At 33.8% G+C, this 25,371-nt stretch overlaps 1 protein-coding gene across 3 annotated transcripts in view; it reads left to right on the forward strand.

Annotated features, from left to right (window-relative positions):
- Positions 1-5,195: 5,195 nt before the first annotated feature.
- LOC126970232 (netrin receptor UNC5C-like) overlaps positions 5,196-25,371 on the forward strand; it is a 29,869-nt gene continuing 9,693 nt past the window's right edge. For 2 of the 3 annotated variants that reach the window (XM_050816018.1, XM_050816019.1), the window contains exons 1-8: positions 5,196-5,461; positions 5,632-6,008; positions 7,295-7,505; positions 8,303-8,502; positions 13,376-13,454; positions 15,955-16,137; positions 21,829-21,885; positions 23,879-24,034. In XM_050816018.1, coding sequence (XP_050671975.1) covers positions 5,389-5,461; positions 5,632-6,008; positions 7,295-7,505; positions 8,303-8,502; positions 13,376-13,454; positions 15,955-16,137; positions 21,829-21,885; positions 23,879-24,034 — 1,336 coding nt within the window. In that variant the 5' untranslated portion in view covers positions 5,196-5,388. Of the gene's footprint in view, positions 5,462-5,631; positions 6,009-7,294; positions 7,506-8,302; positions 8,503-13,375; positions 13,455-15,954; positions 16,138-21,828; positions 21,886-23,878; positions 24,035-25,371 lie in introns of those variants that run through there. The other variant, XM_050816020.1, reaches the window with a different exon arrangement.

Below are 25,371 nucleotides of genomic sequence, written 5' to 3' on the forward strand. Positions count from 1 at the left end.
AGTGAAACGAAGCCAAGTTTTATATGACGAAGTAAACAATGCTCTATCTGACATCCTGTACTGGTTTAGCGCTAATAACTTATTGTTAAATAATCATAAAACCAAATATATTAAATTCACCGCGCCAAATGTCAAAAATGTAGATGCGAATATTTTATTGAATGAAGAGGTGGTAAAACCAGTGGAATCTGCTGTATTTCTTGGCATTACTCTTGATTCCAAATTGTAGTGGGGCCGCCATATTGAAGGATTGGCGAATAGGCTTAGTTCTGCAGCATATGCGGTTAAGAAAATTAGACGGTTAACTGACATAGATACGGCGAGATTAGTATACTTTAGTTATTTCATAGTATTATGTCCTATATCGATTAGCGATTTATAACCTAGGTCCTAGAGAATCTTTAAGAGAAAAATTTAAAGAAATAAACATTTTGACTGTTGCTTCTCAATATATTTTTGATATATTGAAAATATTCAATGAAACAAATGTGTTACGGAATTTAAAATAATTGTTAAAAAACGTTTGTGTGTGAAAGGTATAGCATAAACGATTTTCTTAATGACACCACGGACTGGGAATAAAGCGAACACCCTCAGGCTCTTTAATTATAAATATTTATTGAACGATATCACATTGTAATCCATATCTTATATAAAAAAAAGCCCGCTGAGTTTCTTGCGCCCATTCTTCTCAGGTCTGAGGCAGTCTCTTTCGAATATGTGGTAGTTTTTAACGCTCAATAAGTGATTTTAAATCCTATTTTGAATAAAAATATTTGAATTTGAATTTGAATTTATTGGTACTGCTGTAATGCCAACTAACTTACATGAATCAAGTTAACTAAAGATCTGAAAATTATATGCTATTATAGTTATTTCTAATTATAGTGGTAATTATATGAAATAGCATTACTAACACAGTAACTAGTTGAATAAATATAATTATTAATTGGGATATCATAAGGCAGCTCAAAACGTTATCACATCAAGCCGACATAGATAGCAATCGCATCTTATACAGCATATATCACGGGGAATGCTCAGAGTTGTTGAGGTTGATACCAGTAGCTGATTTCAACCACCGAACGTGCGTTTTGCAAGAAAAATCTTACCTCGCACAGCCACTTTGAGGAATAAATTACACGCTGCGGTTTTTCTGAACCGATACGACTCAGGGAGCTTGAAGCTTGGAAGCATACTCAAACTTTTAAGCCGGCATTGTTTTTCTTGGCCCCTGGTTTTGCAGATCCATTGGCGGTTGCCCCAACGCTTCCCATTAGGTCCCTTGCCATTCTATTCGTTATTTAATTGTAATGTTTGTATTATAATTGTAATTAATAAGTACTAGTTGCCGCACTTTTCGACTTCGTCTGCGGTATACAGGGTGTCCCAAAGTTATGGGTCATGAAGGGAAAGTACCTTAAATATCGAAGATAGGCTATTTAACTGAAAGAAGACTTTATGTTATTTTTAAAAGTTAGTACTTCTGCATTCAAAGATTTTCTAAAAATTACTTGTCTTGTCTGGGAATCGAACCGACTTAAATGTAAAAAAAAACACCTCTACTTTTATGATGCCAATCGTAAGAATAGCCAAAAACTAATAACTCTTTTTAAGTAACATAGTATTTTAAAAGAAAGTAGTCAATTAAGAGGGTATTATTTATAAATTAATTAATTACATGCTCAAAATGTGATATCTCTTGTCTTACGCAAATCGCCAATCTTTTAATGAGTCCACTGCCTGTTGATTTTCTAATCATTTTATGGTAAATACTCGATATGCTATGGCACAATTCTGTTTGTAACTCGCCCACGTTCTCGTATCGCTTTTTGTATAGCATATCTTTCACGTATCCCCAAAAGAAGAAATCTAATGGTGTAAGGTCCGGGGATCTGGCCGGCCATCTAATCGGTCCATTCGTACCAATCCAAGTAGGAAAACATTCATTTTACGTTGTTCCTTTCTTTTAAAATACTATGTTACTTAAGAAGAGTTATGAGTTTTTGGCCATTCTTTCGATTGGCATCATAAAAGTAGAGGTGTTTTTTTACATTTCGGTCGCTTCGATTTCCAGACGAGGCAAGTACTTTTCAGAAAATCTTTAAATTTGTACTAACTTTTAAAAATAACATAAAGTCTTCTTTCAGTAAAATACCCTATCTTCGATATTTAAGGTACTTTCCCTTCACGTCCCATAGCTTTGGGACACCCTGTATAGTTGGAGCGCAGCGAAGACCAATCCTTAATCTAAGATCATCAAATTATACAAGTGTTTAATTTTAACATAAGAGTATAATCTAAAAAGAGGACGGCTATTATTGCTCTAAAACAAATAGTGATGGACTCGATTCTCTCTGGTAACATTTATTGACGCCTGAGTATACGTGTTTCTGTCCGAGTATTTCGTGCGGTAAGGTGATTTATAAAATATGTTCCACCGGGGCTACAAACCATCGTTCATAAATTTTAGAGCCGCTGAGTGCATGTTACGCATTTGGGAATCATCCAGGTGAAGGAAGGTTTAAAAATCAGGATATATAATCCCAGTTGTGAGCGTAATCTTGTGTTCTCCCCTTCCTTAAAAAAACAATACTTTGATCTATTCCACACGTTGTTAACACATACTTATTGAAAAACCAGACGATAGAATGAAAACTTTGTCAAGGTGAGATTCTTACGAAATACAACATTTTTTTGTATTAAACAATAATAAAAATATTATATTCAGTGTTGGTAGGCCCCCCACAAGATGGACCGACGATCTGGTGAAGATCGCCGGAATACATTGGGTGAAGGCAGCGCAGGACCGATCGTCGCGGAAATCTTTAGGGGAGGCCCTTGTCCAGCTGCTGCACTGCTGCAGTGGACGTCTTCCAGCTGATGATGATTATGATGATATTGAAAATAGAATAACATTCACAACAAATTGTGTATAAATTACTCTGGTACATTTTCTTCTGATTGATCGCTCTCCCTTATTCGACTCGAGCTGATTTTTCCTGATAGAGTATCAATATCCACAAATAAAGTGATATGCTTGCCTCAAGAAGTTTTAACTTAAATAATAAAAAATGTTTAGGTTTGAAAGAATATCTCAATTTAATTTCCTAACTTGCAACTTTTGGGGTTGAGCAGTTTATCAACCAGTAGTTTCTGTAGATGGAACCACAAATGTAGAATTGAACAGACATACTATATTGTCAATGGTACCTTCAAAATTAACGCCTTCGCCTTGCTAATGGGCTGGCAACACAGGATTGTGACTTTCCAATCCCCCACCGTCTACAAATTTTGGTATAAATGAAAATTTATATATAAAATAATAAGACCATAAATGAGATTATATTATTTTTTGAAATCAAATCAAAATTAATTTATTCACGTAGCTCAAGAAAATGATGCTCATGAATGTGTAAGTTTTCTTTTCTTTTTATATTTACCACCACGTCGGAAAAGGTTGAGCTTTAATGAACAGAAGTGGCAAGAGTTTTATGAATTATTTCCTTGTCATTTCAATGACGATATATGTAAAGAGATGCTAAAAAAATACTCAAAGCTTCAACACGAGTAAGTAAAAAAAAAGGTGTGTGCTTGTAATCTTTACGTGCGATCGAAGTAAAACTTAATAATAGTTTACTTTAGGAAATAATTAACAGATACATTAATATATGACATTAAATAAAGTCTTGTTACCAAATAAGCACTCACGTATTACTGAAGAACTTTGTTAGATTTTTTGCTATTTTTTTTCTCGGAAACACTCACGATATAACTTCATCTTTTGAGCAAAGTTGGCATTTTCTCTATCTAAAATAAAAGAATGCCTTTATAATAAAGAATATAATTAATCAAGTGAGATTTTATATATTTTGCAAAGAATGATATAATGTTATATTTTGATATTATTATTCATCAGAAAATAAAAACTTAAACTTTTTACAGGTCAGGTCATTATTAGGTCCTTGATTTTCTCTTTTTTGCTTATTTATTGATGAAAGAGTAAAATGTTCCTGGGATTCCGCCATTTTATTTGACTCATTATTATTTTCATTTTATATTCTATTTATAAATCAATAATACCATTCGCACATTTTAAAATATTTACTCATTAAATAAAATAATTGATAATAAGAAAATTAAGGTTATATTAGCACATATTAATATGACATTGTTATTGAATATTAACGAATATGGCTGTATGGGCTCGGACCCTTTGCCTATCCTAATAATAAACGAAGAAACCAACAATAATTAACGAATGTCGCAAATGTCAGAAAAATTCTGATAACTTATATATTATTTATTACAAAAGTAGTAATAAATAAGCAAATTATACACTTGGAGATTTTTAAAAAATATTACTGATAATATTGAAATGTTTTTTTATATTGTTTCAATTGACTTTTTTACTGAGCGTTACTTCCGTCAGAAAAAAATTGTAAGTTACCCCCAAGCGCGTAAAGAAGTTTTACTTCAAAAAGTAAATGTAAATCAATTAGTAAAAATACAAGAGTTATTGAGTACAGTAGATGCAACCACACACACTGTAAATAAAAAAAGTTATTTTGGGCCGTGATTTTGAGAGCATTTTATAAGTGAATATAAAAGAAAATATATTATCTTTAATTTTTAAAATATCAAGCAGAGTTTCTGGTAACAGGATCATCCAGCCACCACAAGTAGTTCCCGTTCACGTGCATGACGCCATTATCTCCCTCGACCATATATTAGGTAAGGGAAATAATATTTATTCGCACAATGTATACTTTTTTGCATTTGAAACACGTAATGACGCTATTTATATAAATTAACTAGCCGCTCCCGCCCGCTACGCTACGTAAAAATGAAGGAAAGTTGGAATTAAAAAAATAAGTAGCCATAAACCATCTAGGATAAATTTTGCATTGAAAGGTAGTTTCATGTCGATACGATCAGTGGCTTGGACGAGATTGAGCCTCCAACAAAGACCATTTTCATTATATAATATATATAAATAACTAAATTAAAATATACAACATCGTATATACTAAAATATAAAAACTCGACAAAACGTTTGCAACTTAACTTCAATTCATCAGCGTTTATCACGATTCAAACTTTGACGATTAGGGGAAAGTTTTCACGCATGCGCCTTAAAAAGCCTAGTTGTATCCTGTCTTCCTGTCTCTGCTTAGTATGACTTTGATATTCGCGGTACGAACACATTTCTCAATAATACAACACAGTAAAACTTTTACGTAAAGATTGAGTTTACTAAATTGTGTATAAGTCTGCCTTTTTTTGCAATAGTACAATGTGATTTTGAAAAAGCAGTTATGGAACAAAATGTTGCCAAGTTATATTGTGCTGTTTTTGTGAATTATTTAGATGGATTTGAATTCATAAATGGAAGTGAAGTTTTCGTTCTGTCTACTGTTAATACAGATAGTGTACGTAACAGGGAAAGTTGCTTTGGAAAGTAAGTATTTGCATATCGGTATATATTTAATAATATCCTGTCACCAACTAGGCTCTGAGATAAATTATATAAATTTAACATTAATTTATTTAATTTAACATTACATGTAAGCAATTATGATACATTTAACATGTTTTCTTTTATTTCTTATGAAATAACCTTTATTGTAGGTCTTCAAACAATTGATGATAGTTCGACTGAAAAAAACACGAAAGATAATGAAAAACAATTAGACTTTCTCGTAGATTCTAAAAATGACATTAAAGATTACTTCTTGCCAACTATATTTGGCAACAACGAAGAAGTCGATGAAGATGAAGAAGAAGAAGAATCGGAACATTACAGTGATTATGATTATAAAGAGGCAAACTATAAAGACTCCTCTGATGTAGCTGAAACGAAAGCTGATGATTTACCAGTAGATGACAAAATACCTCTGCATACACCGAAAGATAATTTACCTGTGTTTTTATTAGAGCCGGAAAATACATATGTAGTTAAAAACAAACCCGCTATTTTAAAATGTCGTGCTGCTAATGCTTTAGATGTAAGTACAAATAGTCATTTAATTGAATTATATTAATAGTGTGGTAGTTATTTACACATTATTTTTATTACACTACAAAGTAAATAAAAATAATTAGTGCAATTAAAGAAAGAATATAAAATATATTCGTATCAGTAAGGTTATAAAGTCAGTTAATAAAGTTCAAAATCAAATCAGCGTCAAATAGGTTTAAAATAAGAAAAAATCATGTTAACAGTAAATAAATAAAACAATATATTTTTACTTAAATAGCGGCTTCAAAAACTTCAAACATATTTATTTAAAACAGGGTAACTTTAACGAAAAAAAATTTTTTTTTTTCTTCAATAATTTGACGTTGGTGCAAAGTTACGCAGCTGTTGTAGAAAACTTAATATATTGTACATTTTAGCTTACTTTATAAGTCTTTTTTACTGCGAGAACAATTATTATACCCTTTAAGTTATGAATAGAGGTAGCCCTCGCACGACAATGTGTCGCGAACGACATGGCGTTTCCAATAACCCTTAAATATTTTTATTTTAATGTTAAATATTAGTCTCACATATTGATTGTGAGAATCTAATTAAATACATATTATAATTTCAAAAATATTAATTCTACAACCCGAGAAGAACAGGCAAGAAACAAGAGGGTTTTTTTAAAGTTACAATTGTATTATATAGCATTTTTATTTTATGAAATAGCCAATATCAAAATGTTTCAAAACAGTACCAATGACGTCAATTTAAAGCATACAAAATTTTCAACAAATACAAAGCTCAAATCAAATCAAATCAAGTCATTTATTTGCATAGATTGAGTGGGTACATTGGTGTTACATTATAATCATAGGTGCTAACAATTTGCCGGGTAGGCATGTAAAAAAAATATTTACAATTCTTACTCTAAGTTTACAGTGAAAACACACAACATAAAAACGTCTACTATCCATCATAATATTATTAAAATGTGAAAAATAAAAATTACTAAAAATGTCAATTTGAAATATCTAAATTAACTTATTCTAATGACTATACAAAGATTCATGCATGTTAAATACTCTTTACCTGAATAATATTTCTTCGTCATTAAAAAATTCTTAATTTTATTTTTAAAAGAGTTAATATTTAAGTTCTGGTCCGCTAATGATGCTGGTAGTTTATTATGCTCTGATAACGAGTTTATGTAGTCGTCTAATCTAAATAGGTGAAAAGTACAAAGATACCATTTTTAACACTGAAATATCATTCAAAAGTTTTCTTAAAGAAACGAAAGCCTCTTTAAATAATATCAAACCATTTTAGGTGTATTTCAACTGCAATGGAGTAAAAACACCCGGTCTAAATTTTGAGTTTGTGGATCCTCAAACTGGTGTTAGGATTATAGAGGGGGAATACAAAGTGCAGAGGGACAAAGTGGAAGAGTACTTCGGAAGTGAGAAGTATCAATGTTCTTGCTATGCTTGGACAAGTCGAGGTCATATTTGGAGTCAACCAGCGACTATTGAGCTGGCTTGTAAGTAATAAAAATAATATAGTGTTATTCATAACTACAATAATACATCATTCCTGCCAAGCCAAATCAAATTAACCGGAAGTAAATTAGTGAGTTCCAATTTTGTGATTAAAAATATCTGTTGCATTTTTTCTAATCCGCCACCTTCCCAAGATCTGCTATCATCATGCTGTTCACACATCCTTGTGAGTTTGCGGTCTATCCATATCTAACTGTTAGTTCACCAGATAGTTTTGTTCTTTTTGTAATTCATTAACTGTAACAAAACAGTTGCTTTGTTTCTTTGTTCTCGACTATTCTTTCTGACTGTGTTTTTAGTTCATTAAATAATTCTTTTGGAGTACGGCCAATTCATGAAAGGAAGTTAAGGGTTGGATTTTAAAAACATATAACAGACAATTTGTTATTTAACTTTATTTTTCTCACTACTGGGAAAATATTCTTTGAATTTGTACCAAAATTTTGGACTATCCGATTCGAACGTCTTCTGATCCATCCGTTACTTAGTAGATCATAAATCTTTGCTATATTTGTTCTGCTCTCCAAACATGGCATCATACAGCAATACCCAAATAATTGCTTTCAAATCAAGACATTTTCAAGCGCGGTTTTTCGTATCGTCCAAAAATTTTGGTACAAATCAAAATTTAAATTTATTCATAATAGAGTTACGCCGTAGAAAATGTAGACCAGAAACTTGGTGAATGATTGATTACAATTAATTTGCAAAAAATCAATATTTTTAATAATATATTTTATTAGCAATAAAGACCTTTAACATTTCTCAATATCTATAGATATAAAGAAGCACTTCATAGAAGCACCACAGTCTCAGCTAGTCAAACTTGGCAGTGGCGTGACCTTCAGATGTGACCCACCGCAAGCAGCGCCCTTCGCACAGCTATACTGGCTGAAGAACGGCGCACCACTTGTAGTGGACGACAATGTCCAGATCACGAAAGAGAGTAGCTTGGTCTTCAAACAGGCAACATTGCTGGTATGTTTACTTAACCACCAATATATTTTCAGCTAGAGGTAGTTTAGGCGTAAGAGACAGATGGCCCTGTTGTATCGAGCGAGCAGATGGCACCATTTGTAAAATTACAAATGAGATAAGACATAATGAGACTTAAAAAAAATGTGTATTTCTTATATTGACGTCCAATACAAGTAGACTGAGAAGCATGCTCAAAAATTGTCTGAGACAAAACTCTGTGTACGCGTCTATAGGGCAGAGTTTTCGTTCAGTTATGTTTCGATCGCGCTTTGAATGCCGAGCCACGCAATGACAAAGTATTCAGTGAAAAACTGTCCAAATAACAGAATATTCCAGTTATAAAGAAGGATTTCAGCTAAGTGCCCCTTTAAATTAACAAAATTGTGTAACTAAGTTTACAGTTTTAATGATTTTGCTAGATGATTACATTTGAATTGCTAAAACAAAATGTTCTTGCCTCGTGTTCGCGAGGTGTAACTAATTCTCATGTGCGTATACAATAGACTTTGAATATTATTTCCACGAAATAAGGATTAAATTTGAATGAATGTTTTAATGTTATCTGTATATATAAATGTATACGTATATACAACGCCGCTCGGACATTTTTGATGTCCTTTTAATTTTTTTTTTTTATGGAATAGGAGGACAAGCGAGCGTACGGGTCACCTGTTTTTAGGTGATCACCGCCGCCCACACTCTCTTGCAACACCAGAGGAATCACAGCAGCGTTGCCGGCCTTTAAGGAAGGTGTACGCGCTTTTTTTGATGGTACCCATGTCGTATCGTCCCGGAAACACCGCACAAGGAAGTTCATTCCACAGCTTTGTAGTACGTGGAAGAAAGCTCCTTGTAAACCGCACTGTGGAGGACCGCCACACATCCAGATGGTGAGGATGATATCCTAACTTGTGGCGTGTCGTGCGAAGGGCAGTCTAGTTAATGAGTTTTTTTTCATAATATTAGCAACTTAAATAACACGCAACAACCAGCACAAGTGCATCGCTTAATGCACAGGATGAATTTTTCAATTGAAGGTGGATGTCCGAAACTTTGATGTCGTGATAACTGTCAAAATTACTAATTGAGACAGTGACGATCACAGTAATCACGACTATCATGTTCACAAAGCATCCTTACACAAACAATGAATTCAAGTTGTAAAGGTTGATGCATTCAATATACGATAATTAATATTATTTAAACACGACTCATATATTGGAGGCAGCACCTTACAAACTAAGTTGTTGTGTATATTACAGCCATTGTAAAATACTCTATTTATACGCTTTATATTAGCTTCACCTGTATGTTTGTATGTTTGTAACCTTTTACTTTTTTTTTGACCCACTTTAAACGGCTAGATTTCGTTCAAATTTTGTAGATTTATCGAGGACCGATGACAATACACTAATTTGATAAAATTATTCAATTTTTCAATTTGCAAAATATGATTTTTGTTAATTTATATAATTTTCATCTATAGTCGATAAGGCAGGAATTGATGTTAAAGTACTTAATAGTTTTAAAAATACGCTTCAATAGAAAATTTAACTAAAAAATGAAAAATAAATAATAGTTAAACAAAACTAAAAAGCACGCTTTATATAAAATTCAACTAAAAGGTGTAAAGGGTGTAGAAGAATTATAATTTAACTAATATCTTAAAAAGCACAACCGTGCCTCCAGATTTTTTAAGCGGCAAATCGCCCGTGCATAGTCAAAACACGTCGTCAAAATCGGCGAGCAGCTTTCCAGTTACCCGACCGGAACACGCAAGTTCTGGTCGTTGTCGAAAGCTGCTCTTGGTAACTTCAGCCAGCCGTCCATGCCGCCGTTGCACATGAGGAATGACACCCTGGCCCATACGGCAAAAGAGAAAGCCGATCTCTTGTGCACTCTTTTCGCCTCCAACTCGACTCTTGACGACAACGGAAAAACACCGCCGACTATCCCGCGGTGTCAAAGCTCTATGCCTGAAGTACAGTTCAGACAGAAAACTGTTAGGCGAGCTCTGTTTTCGTTGGACGTCAGGAAGTCGAGCGGGCCGGATGGCATTTCTCCAATCGTGCTTAGAACGTGTGCCCCTGAGTTGACGCCGGTGCTAACGCGTTTATTCCGGCACTCTTATTCTAAAGGCGTAGTCCCTGACTCATGGAAGTCAGCCCTTGTCCATCCGATCCAAAAAAAGGAGACAGTTCGGATCCGGCAAACTACAGGCCTATTGCTATTACCTCCCTGCTCTCCAAAATCATGGAGAGCATAATTAGCCGTCAGCTCTTAGTATATCTAGAGGGTCACCAGTTGATCAACGATTGACAATACGGGTTTCGCCATGGTCGGTCGGCAGGTGATCTTCTGGTATACCTAACACATAGATGGGCAGCGGCTATTGAAAGCAAGGGGAAGGCCTGGCAGTTAGCCTGGATATAGCGGAGGCCTTTGATCGTGTATGGCACAAGGCGCTCCTCTCCAAACTTCCATCATTTGGGCTTCCCGAGAGCTTATGCAAGTGGACCTCCAGCTTCGTTGTCGACGGATATTGCTCGCACCCGAAGCCCGTGAATGCTAGAGTGCCCCAAGGCTGTGTGCTATCTCCTACGCTGTTTCTTCTGCATATCAATGATATGTTGGACACCTCCAACATGCATTGCTATGCAGATGACAGCACTGGTGATGCCGTATACACGGGCAATGCAGGTCTCTCTCGGAAAATCGTCGACCAGTGTCGGGAGAAACTTGTGTCTTCTATCGAGTCCTCTCTCGAGAAGGTCGCGGAATGGAGTAAATTGAACCTTGTCCAATTTAACCCCCAGAAGACTCAAGTTTGCGCGTTTACCACTAAAAAAACCCCATTGGTCGTATCACCGCTCTTGGACAACACTTCCCTCAAAGCCTCGCCTAGTATCGGAATACTGGGTCTCGAAATCTCGAGCGATTGCCAATTTCGTGGTCATCTGGAAGGCAAAGCCAAATTGGCTTCAAAGAAACTGGGCGTCATTAATAGAGCACGGCAATACTTCAAGCCGGCCCACATACTAGCGCTCTACAAAGCGCAGGTCCGGCCACACATGGAGTATTGCTGTCATCTCTGGTCTGGCGCACCCCAGTATCGGCTCGATCCATTTGACCGCGTGCAACGCAGAGCAGCTTGAATTGTCGGGGACACAGTGCTCTGTGAACGGCTGGATCACTTGGCGTTGCGTAGAGACGTCGCTTCATTGTGTGTCTTCTACCGCATTTATCACGGGGAGTGTTCCGAAGAGCTGTTTAACCTGATTCCTGCCGCCGAATTCCACCTTCGCACGACACGCCACAAGTTAGGATATCATCCTCACCATCTGGATGTGTGGCGGTCCTCAACAGTGCGGTTTTCAAGGAGCTTTCTTCCACGTACTACAAAGCTGTGGAATGAGCTTCCTTGTGCGGTGTTTCCGGGATGATACGACATGGGTACCTTCAAAAAAAGCGCGTACACCTTCCTTAAAATCCAGCAACGCTCCTGTGATTCCTCTGGTGTTGCACGAGATTGTGGGCGGCAGTGATCACTTAACAACAGGTGACCCGTACGCTCGTTTGTCCTCCTATTCCATATAAAAAAAAAAGAAAAAAAAAACACCCCACGCTTTTTTTTACAATAAAATATATTTATTTACACTATTTTCAATTAAAATTTATTTTCTTTTGTTTAGTTGAATTTTATGTAAAGCGTGCTTTTTAGTTTTTTTTAACTATTAATTATTTATTGTAAAGTGTGGCCATTGAGTTTCTTGTATGTTCTTCTCACGAGCTAAACTTTTTATGCACATGTGGTAAATTCAGTAAATTAAAAGAAATATTTGTAGTGACGATTCGAAAGCGCTTAGTTTAAGCCAAATTGAATAATGTTTATTTGAATTTGACTATGAAAATGAGGAATAGCGAAAAGGCAAAAGAAAAAATGAGTCTTAGGTTCTATCCTGAAGATGATTAAAACTACATCTTTGAACTTTTAAAGAATATATATTTATATTTTTTGCCGTAGCTCATTACTTCCCATATTTCATAAATAATTGGCAACAATATCAATTGTGTTTTTTTTAATCAACAGAATTCATTCCTATCTAGGAATATTGAATGTTTCATGTTTAATATTAAACTTTCTTTTAAATTTCTATCGATACATCTTTAATATTATTTGATATTAATTCACCTACATTTTAGATTAATATTTTGCTTTGTATACATTGTTTAATTATTGACGCTTTTCGCATTTATTTTTGTAATGGAAACAAGTTCTTACTAAAACAAATACTTTCATAAGTTTATTAAATTTTGATTTTAGTAGAGGTCTATGTTTATAATTGTTGATTTTAATTTTAATTTTGCAATTTGATTTCAATGTGAACTTTGAATTTGATTTTATTTTTAAATTAATGTTTAATGTTGATTTGATTCTTAATTATAACTTTATATTTGGATTTAAACTTAATTTTGATTTTAATGTAATTTAAATTTAGTATTGTGATTTATATAGACAAATGTCTGATTATATTATTATTATTATAAAAATTAATTAATTTTCAGTTTCATTCACTCTGGCGCATCACTTACCGAGTATCTTTCTAAAATAGAGGTTAGGATTAAAATGCCTATCATAATACCACACAAAACGACCCGTACAGAATCTAGTATACTGATTTCATAAAACATAATAGCCACCGCAATAAATAAATGATTTAATTTCCACCAATATCCCTCCATGTTACAGTCGTTGCAAGACATAAAAATTCTAGCTCGTAAATGAACAATTTAACTTCAATTTATATTGTATTCGATCGCAGAATCCCGTTGTTGTCAGAGTCTCGAGTCTAGACGTAAAGTGATTTTCCAGGATATGGCCAACTACACCTGCGTCGCTGAGAATTTGGCGGGAAAGAGAATGTCTGAGCCAGCGCTACTAACGGTTTTCGGTAAGGTACAAGAATAGCATATAACTCTTTACATTACGGTCTATATATATTATATTTGAATTGAATTATACTTTACATGCACACATAATATCTATAATATTGTGTTTGAATTGAATTATATTTAATATTGATAGGAGTTAATTTAACTACATTTTTAGTAATAAAACTATTAATAATTTAAAAACTAAAAATCTATAAATATTGTTATATTTGATTGTAAAATAAAAATTAAATATGAAAACAAAGTACCTAAATCACTTGTGTTAATTTTATATTCAGCATGCGGCAAGGATAAATAATCAATATCATGCGAATTGGTTTTTTATGTTAGTTTATGTTAGGTAGTTTTGTATGACCTATAGAGGCTAGAAATAGCTGCGTTTTGAACATATTGTTTTAAACATAATATATTATATATATACGTAAACATAAATACTCGCGGTATTTTTTGAGCAAAGGCAATTTACATTTCGTAATTTCAAGTAATCTTCGTATGTAATATTTTTCACAAGACAAATATATAAAATAGTTTATAATCAAAGAAAAAAACAACGCTTCTTTATCATCATCATTAAATTTAAGGCATATATATATCTATGCAAAACAAGTTCATTATATGTTTTTAAGGGACTTCATCCGAGTTAAAATATCGCGTTACCTCGCGTTACCCTTTATTCTTATCTGTAGCCCTGATGTGTGTGCAAATTATCACGAAGCCTGGTTGGGTATTAAGGTGTTAAAACAATTAATTATTTTTTAAAGTGATTACCCTCACTTGTGGGATTAAATAAACAAAATTAAATTTGATAACAAAATGAAGCCACAACCTGAGCGTTGAAAAAGACATAGAAGATTTATGAACGATACGTCACTCGAACGGTTGGCTCAGTGGAAGAGCGCTCGCACGGAACGCGAGAGGTCGCGGGTTCGAGTCCCGCATCGTTCATAAATTTTGTTTTCATATTTTATTTATTAGATATTGACACGAGAGTGGGTCAGGGATTGGAAATAATACTCCACTAATAGGAACGAGTCTTTATTTGCGTTCACTTTTTCTGAACTTGCACTTCGCCGGTCTGCCGCTGTTCCTCTTGTGGGCGGCGCGACCTTACCTTCATATACCTTCAACGCGTCACACTGCACCGAATACTAAGTCTCTTCTGTCTTATTCTTCTTAGAACACTTCCACTTTTCACTACTTCTTCTTTTCTTCTCCTTCTTCTTTACACTTTCGCGTCAGAACTAGAAGTGCCGTAGGCCACGCGCTTAGTACGGGTTAAATACCCCCGGATCTGTTCTATTTTCAAAATGATTCTCCCATTCCATCTTTAAATTTAAATTGTACTAGAAAATTCTTTTAACTATTTCTATCCTGCTTACACATTTTCCAACCCTTTTTTTTTTGTTCGATTTGATCCTGAACTTACTAGAAATTTCTATTAACTTTACAAAACCCAAAAACTTCCATACACTGGTAGGTTTATCGAACCCGGGTTTTCAGCGTCTAAAGTAAACACTTTTACGCCAAGGCTACGAGTATTACTGACGGAGCTGTTGAAATTATCAATGTCTTGATGTTTGACAACTCTCGTCATATACGTCGAAGCGTTGCTACGCGACAATATAAGTAATTAAACTTATGTAAACTACTTAACAATTATGAAAATAGAATATATACTTTTTCGAAATGAATGTTTGGGTTTATTTGTTCTACATTTTTACATTTAAAATATTTACTTAAATGGTAAAAATAAAGAATTTGTTTTAGTTTTTATTATGTTTGTTATAATTATATACAACATTAAACAGTCAGCACATATGTTATTGCGAAATGTTTTAAACATAAAATTTACGATGTAGTTAAAATCGTTAGTACTAAGTAAAAAAGACAGTTTATAATGAAAGGTAATGGATGTATTTACCAATAATAAAATTATAATTTTGACGTTCATACAATTACTTAAAACATTAGTGATTGCGGTTAAGTCTTAAATAGTTCGACGAAATAGTATTAATTTTTATTATATTTTTGAAATGTATAGAAGTATTTTTGAAATGAAATATTTCTTTCGTAATTAGTAGGTAATATGTTAATAACATGTTCGACCATTTAGTTTAAATAATTCAATATTCTTCTTTAATAACTTTAATTGTACAGGCTTGTAATTGGCCTTGTAAAAAGTTAACGTGGTATAAAGTTAATATACCTGAGAATAAAACAAGTAAATACGAAATGTTGACTTTATCGCTGACTACACTGTCAATACAATTATAATTCTGAAGTTTTGGAATGTCAAGCAGCCTTGCAAACAAACTCGGGAAACATTATACGTCTGAATAAACCATATTCTTGGTTTATTCTCAGGTATAAATTGATACTAAGTTTTTTTGTTAGGCCGAATGTGTTTACATTATTCTTTGATGAAGTGTAGTAAGTTCATTAGTAACAAATAAAATAAAATGAGTGTAAAGTAATAATTCTGCCCTCATATTCGACTAGTTAACGGAGGTTGGACGTCATGGTCTGCTTGGAGTGACTGCTACTGCTCTGGCCAGCCTAGAGACCAGGGTCGGGGAAGACGAAGAGTCCGCAGTTGCACCGCGCCCAGACCATTGAACGGAGGACAACCATGTATAGGTCCTAGTGTGCAGAAGACGCAGGAATGTTTCGACTGTGATTTAGGTTGGTTGAGCTAAGGAATTTAAAAAAAAAAAACAAACATTGACTCGCAAAGGAAAGTACTTACTTCTGCTGTAAAAGGGCATTTAATAAGACGAAATAAAAATAAACAAAGCTAGACGTTTCTTACCATAACGGATTAGCTTAGATTTTTTTAAGTTTTATGCAGGCTGAATTTGTTTTTAAAAAACTCCGTAATAGTAACGCTTTAAATATTTTTTAACGTGTTTAAGATCAAATTATTTAAGTTTTCTTTAGTGTTAATTCCGCCAATATTTGTCTTTAAAACAATTCGACACGTGTTTCGCCTCTACACGAGGCATCCTCAGGACGTGTTGTCTCGCCAAAATCTGGCACGAGACTGAATCAAATGAGCCGGAAGCCGCTCTTTTATACCCTCGCCCCATGAAATGACGCGCTGTGATTGGTCGGCTGTTGTGACGTATTACCCCCGGAAGAGACACGTAACAAAGGTGATGGGACTAAATTTGTTTGTTCATTCAACAATGTAAACATATTGTTATTTTTGTGTTTTATTATTTCTAATTGCTCTAACACATTTAAGCGAAATCCTTTTTCACATGTATGCAAAATATTAAAATTATTATTGTTTCCGAGTGAGTGACCTGTATCAATTAAATGTTTCGCGAAGTTTGATTTTTCGGGATGATTATTCGTAAATGCGGCAATATGTTCCTTTAATCTAATTTCGAAATTTCGACCTGTTTGACCTATATATACCCCGTTACAAGTGTCACAACTTAGTTTATAAACGCCGGATTTTTCGGAATTATTTAATCGATCTTTGCCATTACATATTCGACTGACACTGTGATTCGTTCGGAAGGACACATTAATATTGTTTTTCCTAAATATTTTAGCTATTTTATCCGATATTGGACCAATATATGTCAAACTACCCACATATTTAGTATTTGATTGTGGTGGGACGGGATAAAGTTCTGAATTAATTAAACGTTTTTGTTTATTTTTAATTAATTTGTTCACTAACTGTTTTGTATAGCCGTTGGAAACCTCGATTTGGTATATTGTATTAAGTTCTTTCGCGAAGCTGTCACGGGACAGTGGGACTGACATTAATCTGTGAACATAGCAGCGGAAGGCCGCTAGTTTATGTTGTACGGGGTGGCAAGATGACGCGGGAATAGCAATATCTGTATATGACGGCTTTCTATAGATTTTGAATTCTAATTTATTATTTACTCTTGTTAATGTTAAATCCAAAAAATTTAGAGATTGGTTTGATTCGAATTCCAATTTAAACTTTATTTTTGGGTGGATCTTATTAATTTTATTAATGAATAGATTGATTTGACGTTCGGTGCCTGTCCAGCAAATTATTATGTCGTCAACTTATCGGTAATAAAACAGGATATGTGGGTCTCTCACCACGTAATTACACTCAAAATTATCCATAAATATTTCAGCCATAATTGGACTTAATGGTGATCCCATTGCTAATCCTTCCTTTTGGCGATAGAATTGATTTTTAAATTTAAAATAATTTTGTTTCATACATAACCTAGTAAGATTGATGATGTCATCCTTTTCACCGGGATGTATCCTCTGTTTTTCAAAGAGATCATCAAGGATAATTAAAGTTTGTTCATATGGAACATTGGTAAATAAACTATCTACATCGAGAGACAATAATTTGGCATTTGGTGGAAGGTTGGTATTTTTTACTTTATTTATCAAATCTAGACTATTTTTCAAACTATACTGAGGATTGAATAATGATTTGTTTTTTATTATTACGTTAAGTTTTTTGGCAAGGTCGTACGTCGGGGCACCGATATAAGAAACTACTGGACGGACAGGATTATTTTCTTTGTGAATTTTAGGTAAACCGTATAAGATGGGAGGTCGCGGATTCATGGGAACTACGTATTTTAATTTACTTGGAGAAATAAATGACAAATTTTTAATGGACTCTTTTAATTCTGAAGTAAAGTTTTTAGTGGGGTCCGAGTTCAGACGTTCAAAATCGTCGGTTTGTATTATATCATTTACTTTCTGTTCATAATCGTTTTTATTTAGAATAACAATGCAATTACCTTTATCGGCTTTTGAAATGACTAAATTTTCTTGATTTAATTTATTTTGTAAAGAATTAAAAACATGTTTATCTGAAGTGTTTTGGTTATATGTGGTACACGATGGTTTTTTCAAAAGGGTCGAAATTTGATATCTGACGGCCATATCTTGTTGACTTCTAACACACGCCACTTCTGAATCTACTGCCAATGTATCAAGGGTTTTTTGGTTAAGACCCGGTCTGATATTGTATTTAAGGCCTTTTTGTAGTAATGAAATTTCAGGGGGAGAAAGTTGTGTTGTTGATAGATTTTTGACGCGCGTATAGAATTGGTGGACCGTGTTTTGTGCATCATCGTGATAGGAGTTATTGTTTTGACTATCCCGTAATAGCTGTGTCAATTTTCTAGACTGTATTTGATATTTTTCTTGTACTAGTCTATTGGCTAATTCCCGCGCTTTATTGTCTAAAATGTCAAACTCGATATTATGTAATTTGAATGTCAATTCGCAATATAACACTCTCAAGTGAAGCTTGAGATTGTCTCTAACTGAAAACCAATATCGGCACTCTTCGTTTAACCATATTTGTTTACATTTATTTACGGCTATAGTACTTGCGCGTGAATGTGTTTTAGATCGAATGTTGATGTAATTAGGGATGACTTTTAGATGTTTACTTTTTTTTATCTTTAAAACAATTCGACACGTGTTTTGCCTCTACACGAGGCATCCTCAGGACGTGTTGTCTCGCCAAAATCTGGCACGAGACTGAATCAAATGAGCCGGAAGCCGCTCTTTTATACCCTCGCCCCATGAAATGACGCGCTGTGATTGGTCGGCTGTTGTGACGTATTACCCCCGGAAGAGACACGTAACAAAGGTGATGGGACTAAATTTGTTTGTTCATTCAACAATGTAAACATATTATTATTTTTGTGTTTTATTATTTCTAATTGCTCTAACACATTTAAGCGAAATCCTTTTTCACATGTATGCAAAATATTAAAATTATTATTGTTTCCGAGTGAGTGACCTGTATCAATTAAATGTTTCGCGAAGTTTGATTTTTCGGGATGATTATTCGTAAATGCGGCAATATGTTCCTTTAATCTAATTTCGAAATTTCGACCTGTTTGACCTATATATACCCCGTTACAAGTGTCACAACTTAGTTTATAAACGCCGGATTTTTCGGAATTATTTAATCGATCTTTGCCATTACATATTCGACTGACATTGTGATTCGTTCGGAAGGACACATTAATATTGTTTTTCCTAAATATTTTAGCTATTTTATCCGATATTGGACCAATATATGTCAAACTACCCACATATTTAGTATTTGATTGTGGTGGGACGGGATAAAGTTCTGAATTAATTAAACGTTTTTGTTTATTTTTAATTAATTTGTTCACTAACTGTTTTGTATAGCCGTTGGAAACCGCGATTTGGTATATTGTATTAAGTTCTTTCGCGAAGCTGTCACGGGACAGTGGGACTGACATTAATCTGTGAACATAGCAGCGGAAGGCCGCTAGTTTATGTTGTACGGGGTGGCAAGATGACGCGGGAATAGCAATATCTGTATATGACGGCTTTCTATAGATTTTGAATTCTAATTTATTATTTACTCTTGTTAATGTTAAATCCAAAAAATTTAGAGATTGTTTTGATTCGAATTCCAATTTAAACTTTATTTTTGGGTGGATCTTATTAATTTTATTAATGAATAGATTGATTTGACGTTCGGTGCCTGTCCAGCAAATTATTATGTCGTCAACGTATCGGTAATAAAACAGGATATGTGGGTCTCTCACCACGTAATTACACTCAAAATTATCCATAAATATTTCAGCCATAATTGGACTTAATGGTGATCCCATTGCTAATCCTTCCTTTTGGCGATAGAATTGATTTTTAAATTTAAAATAATTTTGTTTCATACATAACCTAGTAAGATTGATGATGTCATCCTTTTCACCGGGATGTATCCTCTGTTTTTCAAAGAGATCATCAAGGATAATTAAAGTTTGTTCATATGGAACATTGGTAAATAAACTATCTACATCGAGAGACAATAATTTGGCATTTGGTGGAAGGTTGGTATTTTTTACTTTATTTATCAAATCTAGACTATTTTTCAAACTATACTGAGGATTGAATAATGATTTGTTTTTTATTATTACGTTAAGTTTTTTGGCAAGGTCGTACGTCGGGGCACCGATATAAGAAACTACTGGACGGACAGGATTATTTTCTTTGTGAATTTTAGGTAAACCGTATAAGATGGGAGGTCGCGGATTCATGGGAACTACGTATTTTAATTTACTTGGAGAAATAAATGACAAATTTTTAATGGACTCTTTTAATTCTGAAGTAAAGTTTTTAGTGGGGTCCGAGTTCAGACGTTCAAAATCGTCGGTTTGTATTATATCATTTACTTTCTGTTCATAATCGTTTTTATTTAGAATAACAATGCAATTACCTTTATCGGCTTTTGAAATGACTAAATTTTCTTGATTTAATTTATTTTGTAAAGAATTAAAAACATGTTTATCTGAAGTGTTTTGGTTATATGTGGTACACGATGGTTTTTTCAAAAGGGTCGAAATTTGATATCTGACGGCCATATCTTGTTGACTTCTAACACACGCCACTTCTGAATCTACTGCCAATGTATCAAGGGTTTTTTGGTTAAGACCCGGTCTGATATTGTATTTAAGGCCTTTTTGTAGTAATGAAATTTCAGGGGGAGAAAGTTGTGTTGTTGATAGATTTTTGACGCGCGTATAGAATTGATGGACCGTGTTTTGTGCATCATCGTGATAGGAGTTATTGTTTTGACTATCCCGTAATAGCTGTGTCAATTTTCTAGACTGTATTTGATATTTTTCTTGTACTAGTCTATTGGCTAATTCCCGCGCTTTATTGTCTAAAATGTCAAACTCGATATTATGTAATTTGAATGTCAATTCGCAATATAACACTCTCAAGTGAAGCTTGAGATTGTCTCTAACTGAAAACCAATATCGGCACTCTTCGTTTAACCATATTTGTTTACATTTATTTACGGCTATAGTACTTGCGCGTGAATGTGTTTTAGATCGAATGTTGATGTAATTAGGGATGACTTTTAGATGTTTACTTTTCTTTATCTTTAAAACAATTCGACACGTGTTTCGCCTCTACACGAGGCATCCTCAGGACGTGTTGTCTCGCCAAAATCTGGCACGAGACTGAATCAAATGAGCCGGAAGCCGCTCTTTTATACCCTCGCCCCATGAAATGACGCGCTGTGATTGGTCGGCTGTTGTGACGTATTACCCCCGGAAGAGACACGTAACAAAGGTGATGGGACTAAATTTGTTTGTTCATTCAACAATATTTGTTTTAAAGACAAATATTGGCGGAATTAACACTAAAGAAAACTTAAATAATTTGTATAATTATGGATTTCCGCAAAGTAACGCCTTATTCAATAAAAAGTGTTTAAGATCGCAAATCATTTAGACAAATACATTCATAATTAATATAAATGTGTAGAACCACTAGCGGTAGGTAAAAAAAATATTTTTTATACAATACAGAAATAAATATAGAATTATAAGTGTATTAATTAGTTTAAAATTTCAGATGTTTACGTGGATAGTTTGGACGAGTTAGCCGATCAATCGCCAGACATTGTAATTGGTAAGCGAGAAACTTAAAATTTTCTTGACGTGGTTCCTCTATTCGTCCAATTTAGATCCATCTACATGAACCCTGGCAATCAAATTGAATTGTTGGTATTATATTCGCAATTAGAGTTTCGTTTTAAAATGCGTACCTATTTATGTACGTGAATTTTTAGCTGACGTGACCAAAGACATTTAAAGAGATAAGACCGATAGTGCAAACTATTACTATGAAGTCTGCGTCTACAAATTTTTGCGGGGTATGGGCGTGGCGTCCATGACGCGACGCAAGATTAACCAATCACCTTGCTTATCCCTAAATGCGGCAAAAAAATATTATACTAAGTCAATTTTACACACCAGTAATTTACAATGAGCTTAGTAATGTTACAGTGAGCTTAGGTTTGAACTATTGTTCAATTTTTATACCAAAAAGTGGTACAATTTGGCAAATTTGGCGGTTTTTGTTTCGCGTTGCACATTCTGTCTGAACGCCGATTGAAATTCATTTTGTTAGTAGAGGCTGTGGTAGAGGTGATTTAACCGCTGCACAGTTGAAGGGGAAAGCTTAGCGGTCGAGTTATTATTGATCTATCTCTTTAAATGTCTTTGGCTGTTACCTATTATTTCTGACCGTGCACTATCAGAATAGGACGTGGAACTTTTTTGATCTCAATCGGTCCGTTAGCCATAGCATCATCAAAGCAAGCTGTAGTCAAAGATCGTGAGACTAATTCATTTCATTCATTGTATGCACACAGTTTTAACTGCTTTCATAATAATTTAAGTAATTGCCTATGTAATCCTATAGAAAAGTTAATTTTGTAACATACTTAGGTGTTAAAGTTGATGCTAATTTCTCCTGGTTCCACCATGTTGACTTTATTTGAAGCAAATTAAGAATTCTACTAGGAAAATTTTACCGCCTTAGTTTTAAAATACCCTTTAATACCCTAAAGTGCTTATATTTTTCTTTGGTGGAATCCATAATTGATTATACGCTTGATAGGTATGGGCTTACTTTTAAAACATATATCGATAGACTCGAATCACTTCAAATGCGATTTTTAAAATTTCTCGTTACCAAAAAAGTTAAAAATAATTGTAAAAATTATTTTAGAAAATTATTTAAAATATGTAAAGTATTGCCAGTAAGCTTAAAACATAAGTACTTATTAGCCATTAACAATCATGGCAATCAAGAACATAACCCAATTATGCACAACCACGATACTCGGTTGATGTCCGCTGGTAAGTTTGAGGTTCCTAGAATCAATAACTACTACGTAGATAGAACTCTGAAAAAACGCCTACCTTATCTATTAGACAGCTTGCCTGAGGACATCCGACTAGAAACCAGTAAAAGAAAATTTAAAACTAAACTTAAGAAATATTTATTGTCAACACTGCCTTAAAAATAAAATTAGATTTTTTATTATATTTTTATCAATATTTGTTAACTACACTTGTATAAAAGCAATGTTCTAATAAGCATTAATATATTACAAGAGACTTGATCCTACAGACAAACTGTCCAAACAGTTTTGCGGGACTATGTTAGCTTTTAAGATTCTTTCTGTAAATGATTAATAGTATAAATAAATAATAAATAATAATAAATTTAATTTCAATGTTATGTAGTTCAGTCCTAATTTTTAATTAATAACTTCTTTCTTATGTTACTTAGCTTGAAAATTGTCATTCTTCGCATATTTGATAAGGCTGCATGCCATTTTGATTGCGCGCGAGTTTTACCCTAAACTTAATTTTCTTAGAAAGAGTTAACATCTATACATATAAATAAAATCGGAGTGTCCGTTTGTAATATTGAAATAACTGTTTTTACTACATGTATTAACATTAATATATAATATACGGTACGGTACATACACCAAATGAAACGGTTTAACTCTAAAAATAATTTATATGGCAAAACAACGTTTGCCGGGTCAGCTAGTAGTAAATAAAATGTTAACAAATGAAAAACATCTTAACAAATAAAAATACAGGAAGGTGGTCAAAATGGTCGGAGTGGTCGCTCTGTGACTCCGACTGCCTCCAGACGAGACGCCGTAGATGCCTCACCAGCACCGCCTGCTTCGGCAAGGACTACCAAGTGGCGCAGTGTCAGCTCTGTGTGAGGACTTCGAAGGGCATGCATGATGGTAACTATAATTCTTAATCTACAATTCACCAGTCACCGAGGGACCTCTTAGATTGAAAATTGTATATTGCATGTATATTGCAAGTAAATAAGATTGTTTGGCTTTTCAATATACTTTATATTATATTTTACTAGTGGGAGGCTCCTTTGCATAGAATGCCGGCTATATTATGGGTACTCAAGGTGACGAGCGCAATTGTAGTGGCGCTCAGAATGTTTGGGTTTTTCAAGAATCCTGAGCGGTACTGCATTGTAATGGGCAGGCCGTATCAATTACCATCAGCTGAACGCCCTGCTCGACTCGTCTCTTATTTTCATAAAAAAAATGAAAACATATCTATACTTAATATTATAAAGCTGCAGTGTTTGTTTGTTTGTTTGAACGCGCTAATCTCTGGTACTACTGGTCCGATTTGAATGATTCTTTCAGTGTTGGATAGTCCATTTATCGAGGAAGGCTATAGGCTGTGTTTTTTTTTCAAAATTAGGGATTGTAATAAAATTCCTATTTTGTAACACAAGGTGTAAAATCGAAAACCTATTTTTGCGTGCGCTGCAAAAACTATTAACAATAGAACAAAATGATGTACAGGCTATAATATAGGCAATATTTTATTACTTATAAAACTATCTCGTGAATTATACTTTATATGGCAAAACAACGTTTGCCGGGTCAGCTAGTTATTAACTATAACACAAATTATATTCTGTGTTTTGCCAATGCAAGCGTGTTTTTATTCTTTACAACATTAGCTTCCGTGTTATATACACGAAAGTCCGAAAATTTACAGTAGAATTAATTAAGCCAAAGGGCATATTTTTTGCCCAAATTGTAAATTGTTATTAAAATATCAATATTTACGAGATGCTGTATTCAGGCCAATGTTAAAATAGGAGTATTATATAATATATTATTCACTACTAATAAAAAAGTTAAAGTCGACAAACTAATGTTAGAATAGCTTTGAGACTTCATATTTTAAAATTTTAATTCATGCAAATGTAATGTCGTTTGACGATTATATTCTATTTAGGATAACTTCTTATTACTGCTGAAATTTTTAAATTGACTTATAAATTTAAAGCTAAACCGCAATAGTGATGATCGAGCTTAGATAATTTATACGACTAGATAGAGCCTCATGCAATGCATGACAACAGGCCAGCTTTCTTCTTTCGTGTGCATGACAGCTACGTCTTACCTCCGCGATACGTCAGTCCATTTGTTTAAGTGTGCGTGCGTTGCTGAAAATAGAGGCTGTTGTTCGCTGCTATTTTTTTTTCGACGTTTTTACATATGTCATAGTCTATTTTAAAGCATAAATTATCTAAAGTATA

Source organism: Leptidea sinapis, chromosome 20, assembly GCF_905404315.1.
Source record: "Leptidea sinapis chromosome 20, ilLepSina1.1, whole genome shotgun sequence".
Classification (NCBI taxonomy): domain Eukaryota; kingdom Metazoa; phylum Arthropoda; class Insecta; order Lepidoptera; family Pieridae; genus Leptidea; species Leptidea sinapis.